At 36.5% G+C, this 14,079-nt stretch overlaps 1 protein-coding gene and 1 long non-coding RNA gene across 2 annotated transcripts; both read left to right on the top strand.

Moving 5' to 3' along the window:
* Nucleotides 1-5,388: 5,388 nt before the first annotated feature.
* Nucleotides 5,389-13,777, top strand: LOC146523029 (butyrophilin subfamily 3 member A2-like; the record flags this gene model as incomplete). The annotated part of the gene is made up of 11 exons (XM_085154180.1): nt 5,389-5,503; nt 5,667-5,993; nt 6,578-6,871; nt 6,975-7,094; nt 7,287-7,483; nt 7,608-7,697; nt 8,299-8,403; nt 8,716-8,799; nt 11,771-11,854; nt 12,778-12,859; nt 13,303-13,777. Coding segments are annotated over 11 exons (1,611 nt in total), but the record flags the coding sequence as incomplete, so codon positions are not given.
* On the top strand, nt 9,100-10,275 carry LOC146523030 (uncharacterized). Its single transcript, XR_014871524.1, has 2 exons — nt 9,100-9,367; nt 9,885-10,275. It is a non-coding gene; the product is annotated as an uncharacterized LOC146523030 (long non-coding RNA).
* Nucleotides 13,778-14,079: the final 302 nt, after the last annotated feature.

The following is a 14,079-nucleotide window of genomic DNA, read 5'->3' as shown; positions in this document are numbered from 1 at the left end:
CCTCATTATTCTTTAAGGTGAAACACAAAAATACTTTTACTGCAAGGATGTGGATGAAGATGAGGCTTCACTGTGTCTTTTTAAGCAGAAGATACTCAAGTCAAAACGTCACAAAGATAAACTCACAAGATCTTGAGAGAAAAAAGCAGCAATATGTCAGTGACCACTCCCTGCTTACATTAATTATGTTGTTTTTGGTTTTACAACCTTTACTATAGATAGATTTTTTTACTTTGGTATTGTATATCAGGAGGAAGTCAGTGCTAAAAGTGAACCATGTTATTGATGTTTTAACTCACTAACATAGTTTAATTAACTAACATAGTTAATGTCATCAAGACAAAAGCACTGAATCAAACGACAGTGATGATGTGAGTGATGTTTTATTTACAGTGAACAAACCAAGGTGAGGGCAGAACTAAACAAACCTAAACTGGAAAAACTAACAGACAAATGTAAAAACATAAGGACAGTAGGGAAAACAGAGATGACACGAAGAAGGCTGGGCAGAGAGATGCAGCGTAACACTGATTAACACGGAGTAATGCAGATGACGCGACAAGGAGCACAGACTGACACCCACTATATATACACACACAAGGTAATCAGGAAACGGCACACAGGAGGAGACACAGCTGGAACTAATGGGCATAACGAGACACAGACCTACAAAGTAAAACACAAAACTCGGGGACACAAACACAGAAGGAAGACACAGGTAGGGACAAACCTGAACTCACAAGAATACCAAACCCAAATAATTAATACAAAATATAAGCTGACGCCAAAATGAAACAAAACGCTGGGTCAATGAGCCAGGACCATGACATGTTCCACCGATAAGACAGTGTCACGTTTGTTTTCTTTAGATCAGATAAATCCAGATTCTCGATGAGTGATAATTTTTCAATAAACTAATGAAAACATTTTTTTTCAATAACTTCACTAAACAAATTTACTATGTGACTGTTAATCAGATTCATTTATATGTGAATGTGTTATTTGTTATGTAGCTCTGACTTTCCTGAAGAGTAAAAGTCAGAACATAAGAAGCAGCAACAAAGCTTCTTCTACAGCAGCGTAAATGTGACCACACCATAATGTGTGGCCACATTATATGATTTAATTTTGTATATTGTACAAGTCTTCAAGTCTACAAATCAATTTAGGGGTGGGAGAAAATGTTCTTGTTTCTGCAGCTCAGAGTCGCACGCTGACCCTCCAGCACAGGAAAGACAGGACTCTCCAGGATCAGCCAACTGATTAAAAAGAATGTTTTCGTTTCCATTCATGCTCTCAAATATTTAAAGGAAAGCCATTTAATTTTCAGTGACAGTAATGTTGACAGTGTTGCTTCTCTCGCCACTTTTAGTTTCACATCAGTATTTTCCACTGTCTGCTGGATAGGCTCTGTGAATGGTACAATATACTGTTGATCTCTGCTTAACATCACATGCTGATAGAAATCCCTCAGTATTCCTGATCCCTCTGAACAGACTCGTACTGAACATTCTGCTGTCAGTCTGGAACAATATGAAGATCTGCATCTGAGACAGAAACAAAGAGAAAGTTACAAATCTGAACCTTTCTTTCTTTCACAGACGTCATTAAATTGGTATAAGTGGTGCAAAAGAACAGGTTTATGCAGTGTGCCGAAACATTTATTGTAGGTTAAAATTTAGATATAGTCCAAGCTTAATTCGTATGGAGAAAAAAAGGGATAAAAGATTATGAAAAAAAAAATGATTGCTACATACTGCTGTGCTGGACACATGCACTCAGCAGAATGAAAACAAAGCATGGCTGCAGAGATAAAAGCAACGAAAGCGCTATATAAATCCAATCCATTGTTATTATACACTTTTCTGGTTTGGAAATTTCATTGGAATGAATCCTAAAAATGTGAAACATAACTTACTCCAGTGTGATGACTTTTATGTAAAGAATGTTATGCATGTGTGATCCATAATGTCCACAAAATACCCACAGAACAACAAGCTCCACAGTACACTTTTTAGCTTCAGAGGGGAACCTGTGAAAACATAAAACGGATTTTCAAGCGTTCATAATACAAGTAGTATTAAATACACCGCTTAAAAGTGGTTCAGCTTACAATCCAGGCAACTGATGCATCAAAAATCACAGGACAACCTTCGCCTTAAAATAAAGAAATAACCTTTTCTTTCATCACTTTAATTGGCCAAATGCCATTTTGATGTGTTGATACTTGGTCTAGATATGAAGCAGTGTATATCTACCCAGAATTTATTAGGACACATGGAAGGTATCACCTAATATCCTGTCAGCCTGAAAAATAGTGGATTACTTAAAAAGGAAAAAAAAAATCTTGGGGAGTTAGGGGTGTTTGTCCCATGATCTTTCCTCACGTTTTCACCAAATCAAAAAATTGACCTAAACAAATGAAATGTTCAGTTATATGGCTGTATGTTGTGTACTTGAGTACAGTAGCAAGTAAACATTTATTTTTATTGTCACTACTTCAGTATGCTACAGAATCAAATCAGCAACACATTTCAATTTATCCAGTAGAAAAAAGTGTGAACAGCACAAACATCTTTCTTTTTAAAGCGAACATTAAAGAAATTCAATTTAATCAAATGTTATTTACACAGCGCCAAATCATAATAGTCACTTCAGAAAACTCTGCGAAAACTCAACGATCTGCTATAAGCGAGTACTTTGGTGACAGTGGGAAGGAAAAGCTATCATTTAACACTCCTTTGCTTTGCTCTGATACCATATTTTTCATTGTTTCAAGCTCCTTTATTTAGTCATCACCTGTAGCTGTTCTAACAGCCATTTTTACTGGACGTTTTCCTGCAATCTGTACCTCAAACTAGCTCACATGGGTGTAACACTGATTACACAGGACAGGCTATATGATGGAGTACTTCATCAGACCTTCTCTTGATCAAACAGCCCTTACAGACCCAAAGGGCTGGCTCATTGCAACAGGTCTGATTTACTTTTGACAGTAATGGGCAATAACACATGAGCTCACAGTGCTGCTGATATTGAATTAGGTAGAAAGGTTAATTGCAACATACCATAGTACTATTTGCACTTGATTAATGCGTTAACCTTTCTTCAGTTTAGGGTAAATAACATTTCTGAATGTTCTGCTTTGTAGCTTATATTTTAACATTAACATCATGAGGCCAATCAAATCCATCCGTCCATTTTCTGAACTACTTTTCATCTTTATGATATCACGTTAATATATAAGGCAATAATGTAAATGTGGTGGCAGGGTGTGGTTTGTGGCTGAGCTCCAGGGGACGGGTGGTATGTTCAGAGGTCAGTACGGTGCAGTCAGTGCCAGGCAACCTGACAACACTTTAAAGTTCAGTTCTTTAACCCTTTAAAACCGGTCAGAGCAGGCACGCTCTGTTTTGCGTAACTATTTTTAAATCCCGGTAGCACTGCAACCAGGTAAGCTAGCGCAATAATTTTTTTTGCATATGAAACCAGAGGAGTTGTACTTACATCTTATGCCATTAGCTTGTCCTATGTCACAGTTTCCTTCCACATATAGCTTTGCAAAAACTGCATAAAAAGCACTTGCAGCAACAAAAACATAATATTCCAGAAACAGGCTTTGCCGATCCGATCAGATGTTCATAACACTTCTTACATTGGAATAGACATCAGCGCGAACTTTCACATGTCCGCCATTACCTGTCCGAAACCGGAAGTGAGGTCATTTTTGAGGAAATGTAGGTTTTTACCATCAGGGCCTCATGGGCCTATGTTTGACTTTATGACTTTCTGTGTCATTTCTGGGATGCTTAGGACTCATATTGCACTGCTGGAAATAGTTTATTTTGATGCATATGCTGCTTTTTTGCAAATTTGCACTATAATATTAATTTATAATTAATATTATATTAATATAATATTAATATTATAATTTGCACATAACATACCAAAAAATGTTCAATTTTGGTATGTTATGAATTGCTCTAACAAACTTGGGGGAGAGTGAACTTTCCTCAGCTGTGATTACATGACCTTAACATGTAATATACTACGTTATCATCATTTATTATTAGTGAATCATTTATCGTGTATTTACTTTGAATGTCAAATGATTACAGGGGAAATCACCTGGAATGGAAACTACTGAAAATAGAAGTAAAATACAAGTGCTGTATAATCTAACAAGTTTCTGCAAACTATTAAAAGACAAATAACATTTTGCCAAGCAGTGCTCATAATGATAGTTTGCACAAGGTCATTGCTTCACTTGAGGTTTGCACATGAATTCTTTTATGACACCAATCTGTTACCTGGCAACACTGTCAAAGTTCACTTCTTCACTTAAATATGACTCTGTTTTCAATGAGAAAACAACACGATTCTATGTGAATTCTGTGCCATTTGAGTGTTTTCATTAGGAAAATTATGAGACATTACTTACAATAAAAACTAAATTCAGTGCATGAAACTCTGGTGATAAACAGAGCAATTGAATATTGTGAGCCTGTTAATTATTTACAGATAGTCTGATCATTTTAAAGGATGGGCTACATGCAACATGTACGTCACCCTGTGACATTAATATTGGTTTCATATTATTTCATGGATTGTTTTTAAAGTGGGTCTCCATTCAGAGTTCTCATCTTTATTTTCTTCTTCTTTTCTTCTTGTACTTTGTGCAAAACCCTCTTATTTTTAACAACAACTCAAGAGGTTAGTCAGTGCGGCTACAACCTGGCCAGGAAATGCAGTTTTTCCTCTTTAAGAACACTGCCATGCTTCGTAGATACCTATCAATGATTTACACAGTGTGATGAGATAATGGACGGCGGCATTCGGGTATGTATTTGTTTGTTTTAGTGTTATCTAAAATTTATTTTAGAACTTAACTTCACAGAAAACATCACTTTGAGACTGTTCTGTGGTGTCTTATTTTAAAAGCATGCTGCTGATTATCAGCTGTTATTTATGTATAATTGACACCGGACTGTGTCACATGAAATGTTTTATTGTTCACTATAATATTCAAAAGATTTCAGCGCAGGTTTTTATAACACTTTGGGAGATTTTTCAAAATCTTAACATGACAAACGTAATTTTATACACAGTAACTATTAATAAAGAAAGGATCGACAGCCCAAAGATAAGAAAAACTGGAACAGAAGCGAAAGCTTAAAGCCACACATTAACACATTAGCATTTATAGCAGTGACATCACCCTGACAGTAAAATGACCAATTGAAAAGCTTTGTTCACCTTCAAGTTGCCTAGGTTATGAAACTTTTGAACTTTGTCTGCAGACGAGTGCTATGTTTTTCTATTCTATAATTTTGTGTCAGTCAAGCTAAAACATCTTGTCTCGTTCTCTCTTTGTTTTTTTAATTGTCTTTTTACTTTCAGTCGTCTTCCGTTCTCTTCGAAATGGACCGTCTTCGCATTACATCTCAGCCCCGAATTCTCACTGTACTGGTTTTTCATTTTTTCTTAATACACATCTGCAGAGGTAAATACAGCTGTGATAACAAACACTTGAAAAATTATGAGTTACAAAGAAAATAAACTGTTAATTATATACCGTCGTATTGAAGCATGAAGTGCTTCAGACCTAAAAAGAAAAAAATATAGATATATATTTTTTAAATAACACAGAGACTTTGGATTTCCAGGTCAAGCTCCAATCTTAAAATTGGCAACACTTGGTGCTGACATCTTCTTACCATGCCACGTCGACCCTACTGTATATGAAACTGACTTTACGTTGGAGTGGACACGACCCGATCTGAACCCCAGATTTGTTTATGTGTGGCGGTCCGGTCAGGAGCTTGTAGATAAAAAGCATGAATCATTTGTGGGAAGAACATCACTGTTTCATGATGAGCTGAAACATGGAAACATTTCACTGAAACTCTCTAATGTGAAAATATCTGACCAGGGAACGTATAAATGTTTTATTCCAGCACTGGAAAAGAGCTCATTCATTCAGCTACTTGTTGGTAAGTAAATATAATTAGATTATTATGTATCTGGACAAAGGAATTAAAAATAATGTTCCAAGATATGATTCAAGAGCAAAATTCCAATATTAATTCAAAGGGATTAACAAAAGTGTTGCATTGACTGAATTATAGTCCCCAGTTTCACAGCTAGGTGAGGCCTGCTACCTGTTAATCCCTACCAAATTGAAAGGAATTATTATTTTTTAACTGTTAGAACTTGCATTCGTTAGCTGGTGAAATTAACTCTCCATCACTCGTGTTAACTGATGATGTAAGTGCTGACAGAAGTAGCAGAATGGTTTCTTAAATGAATAAAATCATACTCTGCTTAAATTCAATCAGATGCTCCAAACTAACTGACCGTGGCACAAAACCCTCTTAACCCTTTAATTAAAAGTAAAAGGCTGCACTTTAGTAACATTGTGATCATTTGATTTAAAATCTACTATTGTACTTTAAAGAGGCAAATTTACAAAAACTGTTGCTGTCCAAATACTTATGGATCTGAGAGTAGGAAAGGTCTGAGTACATGCTGCAGGTTCATTTTTATACTTCAGTTTTATTCTTTATCTTCTGCTCAGTATCAGATGCCATTTCTGGGCCTGTCATCAGTTTGTCAGCCATTAATAAAGCCATAAGCGGAGTGGTGTTACAGTGTGAGTCTGCAGGATGGTATCCAGAGCCTGAGCTGCTGTGGTTGGACGGTGAGGGAAACCTCCTCTCTGCTGGACCTACAGAGACCCTCAGAGGTCCTGATGACCTCTATACTGTCAGCAGCAGAGTGACTGTGGAGAAGAGACACAGCAACAACATCACCTGCAGACTCCAACAGAGGAACACCAACCAGAGCAGAGAGACACACATACATGTTCCAGGTAAACACAATTTGTAAATATGTGTCATGATGTTAACTTTGGTTTTAAGTGAGTCTAGTTTGATCAAGATGTCATTCCATTCATGTATATGTTCTCATTGCAGATGATTTCTTCCCGCTCATGTGCAGTCCTGCTGTACCCATCATTGTTTGTTTGACTGTTTGCACCATTTTAATTGTAGCAAGTGGCTTGTTTATGTTTAAATGGAGACAACAAATAACCAGTAAGTCACAAATTAAGAACCTATAATTATTAACTATAATTTATAATTATTATTATAAATTAGTGTTTAATAGGGATTTTCAAAATGTGTAAACTAAAGTGGATCTAAATAAAAACAGATAATGTAGTTTTATTTGCTATCATCAGGGTAACTGGTTGTTAAAACCAAATCTACTGTTCTTATTTTACACAGAGACAAGGAGGAACCAGTTGGATGAAATGGAGAAGGGAGAAAAATACAGTTATTCTCAAAGGGACATAAATCAGAAAGAAAATGAGCACGGAAAACTAATGGCACATGAACCAGTGCCACCCGAGGTTTTGGAAGAAGGTGCTAACACAAGCAGTCATGTAAGAAACAGCAATGTGATCACAGGTTCAGTAAATAAAGTAATCTTAAAACTGAGAAATCTTCAGTACGCACAACATGAAACTACAACAACAAAAAATAAACAATATGAGTTTGCATAAATTTGTGTTTAGACCTGCATGTTTCTCTTCTGGTGTTCTTTAGCAGTGCGAGTCCAAACATCATCTCAAGTCTGTCATTAATAATCAAGGGTCTGACAAAGAGCTGACTAAACTAAGAGGAGAGAATGAGCAGGTAAGAAGTACAAATAAATATCTTTATATATATTATTATATTTCATGCTGTCACTGTGCATTCCAGATCAATTTCCAGGTCAAGAATTCCCTCATCATAAGAGTCTATGACAGCTGGTCTGTTCACTCAAAGCAGTGGTAGAAAACCTTGCATAATTAGGAATTTTGATTTCCCACAATTAGTGAAACAGCAGCTCAGGTGCCTTTGTAATCTTATAACATCCAACCCCTGTTTCATTTTCAGTTAGTGGAGAATAAATAGAAATAATTTTATTTTGTGTAGATTATTTTGTTACATTGTAAGTACTTGGAAGGTGTATATCTTATGTCTGTTTCAAGTTACCCTGAGAATGAAGGTATTGTTACTGCTGTCACATTTGACAAAACATTTATGTAAAGTAAAAGATTTAATAGTGCTTTTTTGTGTTTTTGCTTTGTTTTCCCTTTTTTTTTAATTTTAAGAATTAAGAATTAATTATCGAGACAAATCTGTGACATACAAAAATATGGGTCTATTATCAAGCTTACAGTAAAGAATGATACCAAATTTCTAAAGAGCCTCTCTACCTGTTCAAACATCGCATTTTCTCTTTGTTTGTCAGCCAGAGAACCAAAAACAAGCTGATAAGAAGTTGAGGGAAGAACTGAAGGAGACACAAAAACAACTGGACAACAAGACAGAAGAAAACAAACAGACTAAAAGACATGTACACACGTCCATTAATATGTATCATTGTGTCACATATCACATAATATTAATGTGGTGGTGAATCACTGAGCTTCATTATGTGCATTCACAAATATGAAGGGAATAATCCCAAAGAAACAAGGATTTTTGGATGGCTGCAAGATTTCTGTAAAGCCATCAGTATAACCATACTCAAAACTGATCATTTTTTAAAAAATATCAGTTTAACATTTTTACCAAACTAGTGTAACTCTAAAGAGATATTTCCAACTAGTTGATTAATTTTCATTACATTAATTAATAAATTAAAAAAAAAAATCTTGTTTTTCAGGTCGACAGTCTCATGGCTTCCATCAAGACCCTGAATGATGAGAAACAACAACTGCAAAAGCTGCTGGAGACCAGAAAAAAAGAGGTTTATCTTAAACCTTTTCAAAAATAAAATACACAGTAGAAAATCTGCATATATTTTAGATGAAATGGTGATTTTGAAATGGTGTACATTTTAGGACATCGTCAGGTCTCAGGAAAAAAGTTGTCAGGTCTCAGTCTCACATGAAAAAATGTCAGGTCTCAGTTTCACATGAAAAAAATGTCAGGTATCAGTTTCACATGAAAAAAATGTCAGGTATCAGACTCGCATGAAAAAATGTCAGGTCTCAGACTCACATGAAAAAATGTCAGGTACCAGTCTCACATGAAAAAATGTCAGGTATCAGAACACGAGCTATCAGACAGAGAGAAAATCTTCCTGCAGGTGGCGCTGTTGTCACGTCCCACCAATGTGTGTAGTGACAGCTGCAGTCACGGAGAAACTTGCGTATCTCTGTTCGGGAATAGCAGCTAGAGCGTAGGCTCTGAGAGGAGGGCCAGCATTTACACTTCGAAAACACGACCGAGTGTTTTAACCTGACAGCCTGAGGTGTTCTTCAGTAAACTGGACTACCCGGCAGAAGGACCCGAGGCCCCGCTGCACTGTTTCGGTAAATTAAATGTGTTTAAAAAGCTACTCCGTAACTACCGTCCTTAGCTAGGTCCTGAGATCTAGCTAGCTAAGATGTCAGGGTTCGTTTAGCTAATCTGTGCAGGTGAATGAATTTACTAAAGAAATCAAGAGAAACGCCCCGGGCTGCTCAGTCACTAATTACTGTTACTGTACTTTTATTACAAGTGTTATACTGTAAAAGCAACAGGCTGCACCCTGCTTCAGCTCCTGTGCAGAGCTGAATATTAAATATGTGCAAACAACAGCATGTTTTCAGTCTCTTGCCACATCTGTAAAGACAGTAACAATTTTTTTTAAAAGCTTGTACTTCAGTAACTCCTCATTAATCAGGAACTATGGATTAAAGTACTGTAGTGTACTGTAATACTGAAAAAAATGTAAGAGAATAACTTCAGATCCTGAGTGTGTGAGGACAGAAGAATCAGCTTTATTTCAATTTTGAGGGATAAAATTGATATCTGAGTTTGATGGTTCTGTTGTCTTTGTGATTACAGGAGCTGCCCTCAGATTCAGACCTCAGCACCACCCAGTGACAGCAGACAGATCATCCAACATGTTCACATGTTAACTGTAAAATGAACTGATGAAAACAGTACAAAGGTTAAAGTACCACACGTGCTGTAGTGAAGGCTGCAGCTTTATTGATAAAGTTAAAGACAAAAAAACAAAAGGATTAATCACTCATGTAACTGTGTCACTATATATCAGCATTAACAGGACCTCAGTTTGGTGTTTCACAAAGCTGCTGATCTCAGACCTGCACAGCTTCCGTTTTTAAACACTTGATGTACTCAGCTGCATGAAGAGCATATGAGATTTTGTCTAACACAATTAAATAAAACCTGATGAAGGTCAAAGGTCATCACTTGTATGTTGAACTACAAACTTGTGATCTGGAATTCATTCACTGTTTTTTGCAGATAGTGTGTTATTTACCATAAAGTGATTCAGAGTTATTCATACCAGAGTAACCAGAGAGGATCATATATTTTTAAATATATAACTTTCTACAGGACTGAATATAATATCTTTATATAAAAGTCTGGAGCCTTTGGGGAGTATCCGAGTATTTATAACATTACACAAACCAAAGGTCTCATCACAGTGTTGATGAAATGCTGGGTTTATCCATCTCCTGGGGCGGGCCTATGGAGGAGTGCTGAAGATTTCCCTGTGAGGGACCTGCTGGTGAAGATCATGAGTCCTGCTTGATCAATGCGATGAGCTTCAGTCTTCCTGTTGTTTCTTAAATGATGTCTTTTTGAGTGGGTCAACAGAACTTATGGCACAGGACAGCTGTGATGAAAGAAAGGGAAGAAGTTTCTCCAAACGTCTGGACCCAGGAAACCCAGCTTGGTCCTGATGGTCTCCCTCACTAGTTTCTCTCCAGGGTGAATGTAGCTGTTGATATAATATGGACTCTATTATTAAATGAAAAGAACAAATTACACTACACTACTGAAACCTTCTGCTGATGTTTTTAAAGTCTCCATGTTACCAGGATGTAGAGATTTAAACAGTTTTAGATCAATTACACTCACAGTCTTATGTTAAAATCTCAAAGGACAGCATTATATTTTTGATATTAACAGTAACTCTGGGCTTCTGTAGAGTGTGCAGATGATCTCATCGTTGTCTAAAAATGTATAACAAAACCTAAGGAGTGCTGAATGCTTCGATAACACAGACTATTAGAGTAACAGGTGTGTAGCATCGCTAACTAGCTAGCAACAAGCCTCCAACACAGTGCGTATGCTAGCGGCTAATCTAGCAAACGAATTAACAACAGAGTGATTTTAGAACTATAAGATGATAAACTGTGTGTCTTTTTTTATAACAGTGACATGGCTGTATTTACCTTAATTAAACGAGTCGTCAGTCGCGGTAAACCAGCAAAAAAAACTTGAGCAGGGGGGCGTGTTTGCGGTCATGTACAGCGGGTATGTGGGCGGGAGCGTTACACAGTCGCTCCACCTCAAGTCACTACTCCAAATTTGCAAGATGGCAGCCTCCATCTGAGACTGAGACCTGACATTTTTTCATGTGAGACTGAGACCTGACATTTTTTCATGTGAGACTGAGACATGACATTTTTTCATGTGAGTCTGATACCTGACATTTTTTCATGTGAGACTGAGACCTGACATTTTTTCATGTGAGACTGATACCTGACATTTTTTCATGTGAGTCTGAGACCTGACAACTTTTTTCCTGAGACCTGACGATGTCCTAAAATGTACACCGTAATGCTGGCTTTGCTTTCACGCCCTCATTCCTTTTTTTTCCTTTTTTTGTATTTGATCCATGTTAAGAAATATATAGAAATATATACACCAAAGATACACATGCTGACATTAAATTCCATCTTTCTGTCTATTAGCTGGAGAAATGGAAGGAAGCTACTGAAGAACTGAAAGAAGAGGTGGAGAAACAGAAATCTGAGATCAGCGTGCTAAAGACTGAAGTAAACACACACATTTATGGTTGTTGTTTTTTTCTTTAAATCTCAAAATTTACTGGGACTTTGCCCTAAACACAATTATAAAGAAACACATGCACAGCCTTGTGATAAAGAGAGTCTACCCTCTTTTGTTCTAAGGTTTTACAGCACAGACCAGGGCATGAAAAATAATCTTAGCAGGTCTAAAAATTAAGCATACACAAACTCAGATAAAGAACAATGTGGCATATTGCACTCATATACCACCCCCACCCAAATAAAGATATAAAATAGATTGTACGAGTCAATATAAAGCAAGTAGTAATCTATAAATATTTGAGACAGTATAACCAGACATTGGGCAGCCTCATTGCACCAAGGTCTTGGGTTCAAATCTATCATTTGACCACGGCCTTTCTGTGTGGAGTTTGGATTTTTCCCCATGTCTATGTGGACAAGATATGCAGTTAGTGGGGTTAGGTTAATCGGAAATTTGAAATTGCACACAAGTGTGAATGTGAGTGTGAATGGTTACCTATGTCTCTGATAGTCCTGTGACAGACCAGCTAGCCTTCCAGGATGTACCCCGCCTCTCCCCTAATGGCAGTTGGGATAGGCTCTAGCCCCCCACGATCATGAACTGGATAAGAAGAATAGAAGGATGGCTGGATAACTAGATATATTTTCAACGTTCATCGTGTAACAGATAACTCGCTAGAAAAGTTTTATTTTATTTATATCTGCTCCCTTGTTAAAAGACTTGCAACCCAGGTATAACAGGTCATATGAAATACAAGTGTTCTATTACTATATTATATATTCAATCAAGAAATTGTAATGATCCTGTAACTTCTTCTTTACAGTTGCACTTATAAAGATGAATTTTAATTTCAAATGAACTTTTATACATTTAAAAATAAGCTGTCTTTCTGTCTATTCTTTAACAGCTTTCTAAGCAGCTCAGCACTGAGAAGCAGAAGGCGGCGCAAACTGAATCTCAGTTGAAGGAAGTCCTGATCAAGAACAAAGAGCTTAATTCACTTACAATCTTTTTTTAAATATATTTCCCTCATAATCTAAATGTTGCAGATTTATTCAGGTTATACTGACATCACAGAAAGTCAGAGACAAGAAATCACTAAAACTACACATATGCACTACCATTACACAAAGAACTAATATTATTTATTGTCCTTTGAAACAGGAGCAACATCAAATTCTTCATTTTGCTTCATCATCTTAACAACTCACTTTGAGCTTTTTTCCCTTAACTTTAGTGAAATGTTATTTTAAAGATGCATGTCAATTAGTTAAGTAGCACTCTGGCTGTTACACCTGAATCTTGCATGCACACTATACTGCCGAACATATACACATTAAACCTCTCAGAATTAGGTCAACCCTATTATATAATGTAAATTAAGTCGAATATGCCTCATGTTGTTCTTTTTTTAATGTCTTCTATTTCTTTTAGTTGATGGAGAGGCTGAAGGAGGAAATAGGAAAAAGAGAGCAAGCTGAAAAAGAAGTGAAAAAGTTGAAGAATGAGCTGAAGACCAAGGTGAATTTCATGTGCAGAATCTAATCATACAAAGCAATCTCAGAGCATTTCAGTGAGAACAAGTACCCAAATAATAAGCAAAAGAATCCCCCTGAAAAAAGAAGAGAAAAAAATCAGTCCTTGATAAACAAAAAAAACAAACAAACAAACAAACAAACAAACAAAACAACCCAAAACAAAACGAAAAATGGCAATAATGAAGAAACCTAACTTGACATTGTGTCATGTCACACCACCCAGTATTTGTGATTAGAGAAAGATGTTTTATGTATTTGTTTGTTTTTTATCAGCCTCTAACAGAGACTGTTTCTCACAACTCCTCTATATTTTTTGACCCTAAAAACTCCTGTATGCTGCCCATAAACACACATGAATGACTGAATTGTGTTATCACCCTCTCTGTTAAAGGCAAATCATTAAGATTTAAGGCTGAGTAGAAATCACTGTAAGTATTTTTCTATTTTTTTCTGTTTTTGTTGTTACATTTTGTTTTCACCTTCTTCCTATTATTGTCTACCTGTCAGTGTGTGTGATCTCTGTATTTAATACATTTACAGTTATGGCACTCAGATCCACATGATCGCCACCTGAGCCTAACCTGCCCTGGAGCTCTGAACACCATTTGCAGATCACCATCATCTTAAACACTGAACAAAACCACAACCCACTGTAATGCTTTCTAAACCGT

This window comes from Neolamprologus multifasciatus, chromosome 3 (genome assembly GCF_963576455.1).
Source record: "Neolamprologus multifasciatus chromosome 3, fNeoMul1.2, whole genome shotgun sequence".
In the NCBI taxonomy this organism is placed as follows: Eukaryota; Metazoa; Chordata; class Actinopteri; order Cichliformes; family Cichlidae; genus Neolamprologus; species Neolamprologus multifasciatus.
Note: the sequence above shows the minus strand (reverse complement) of the source record. Positions and strands in the feature narration are given on the sequence as shown.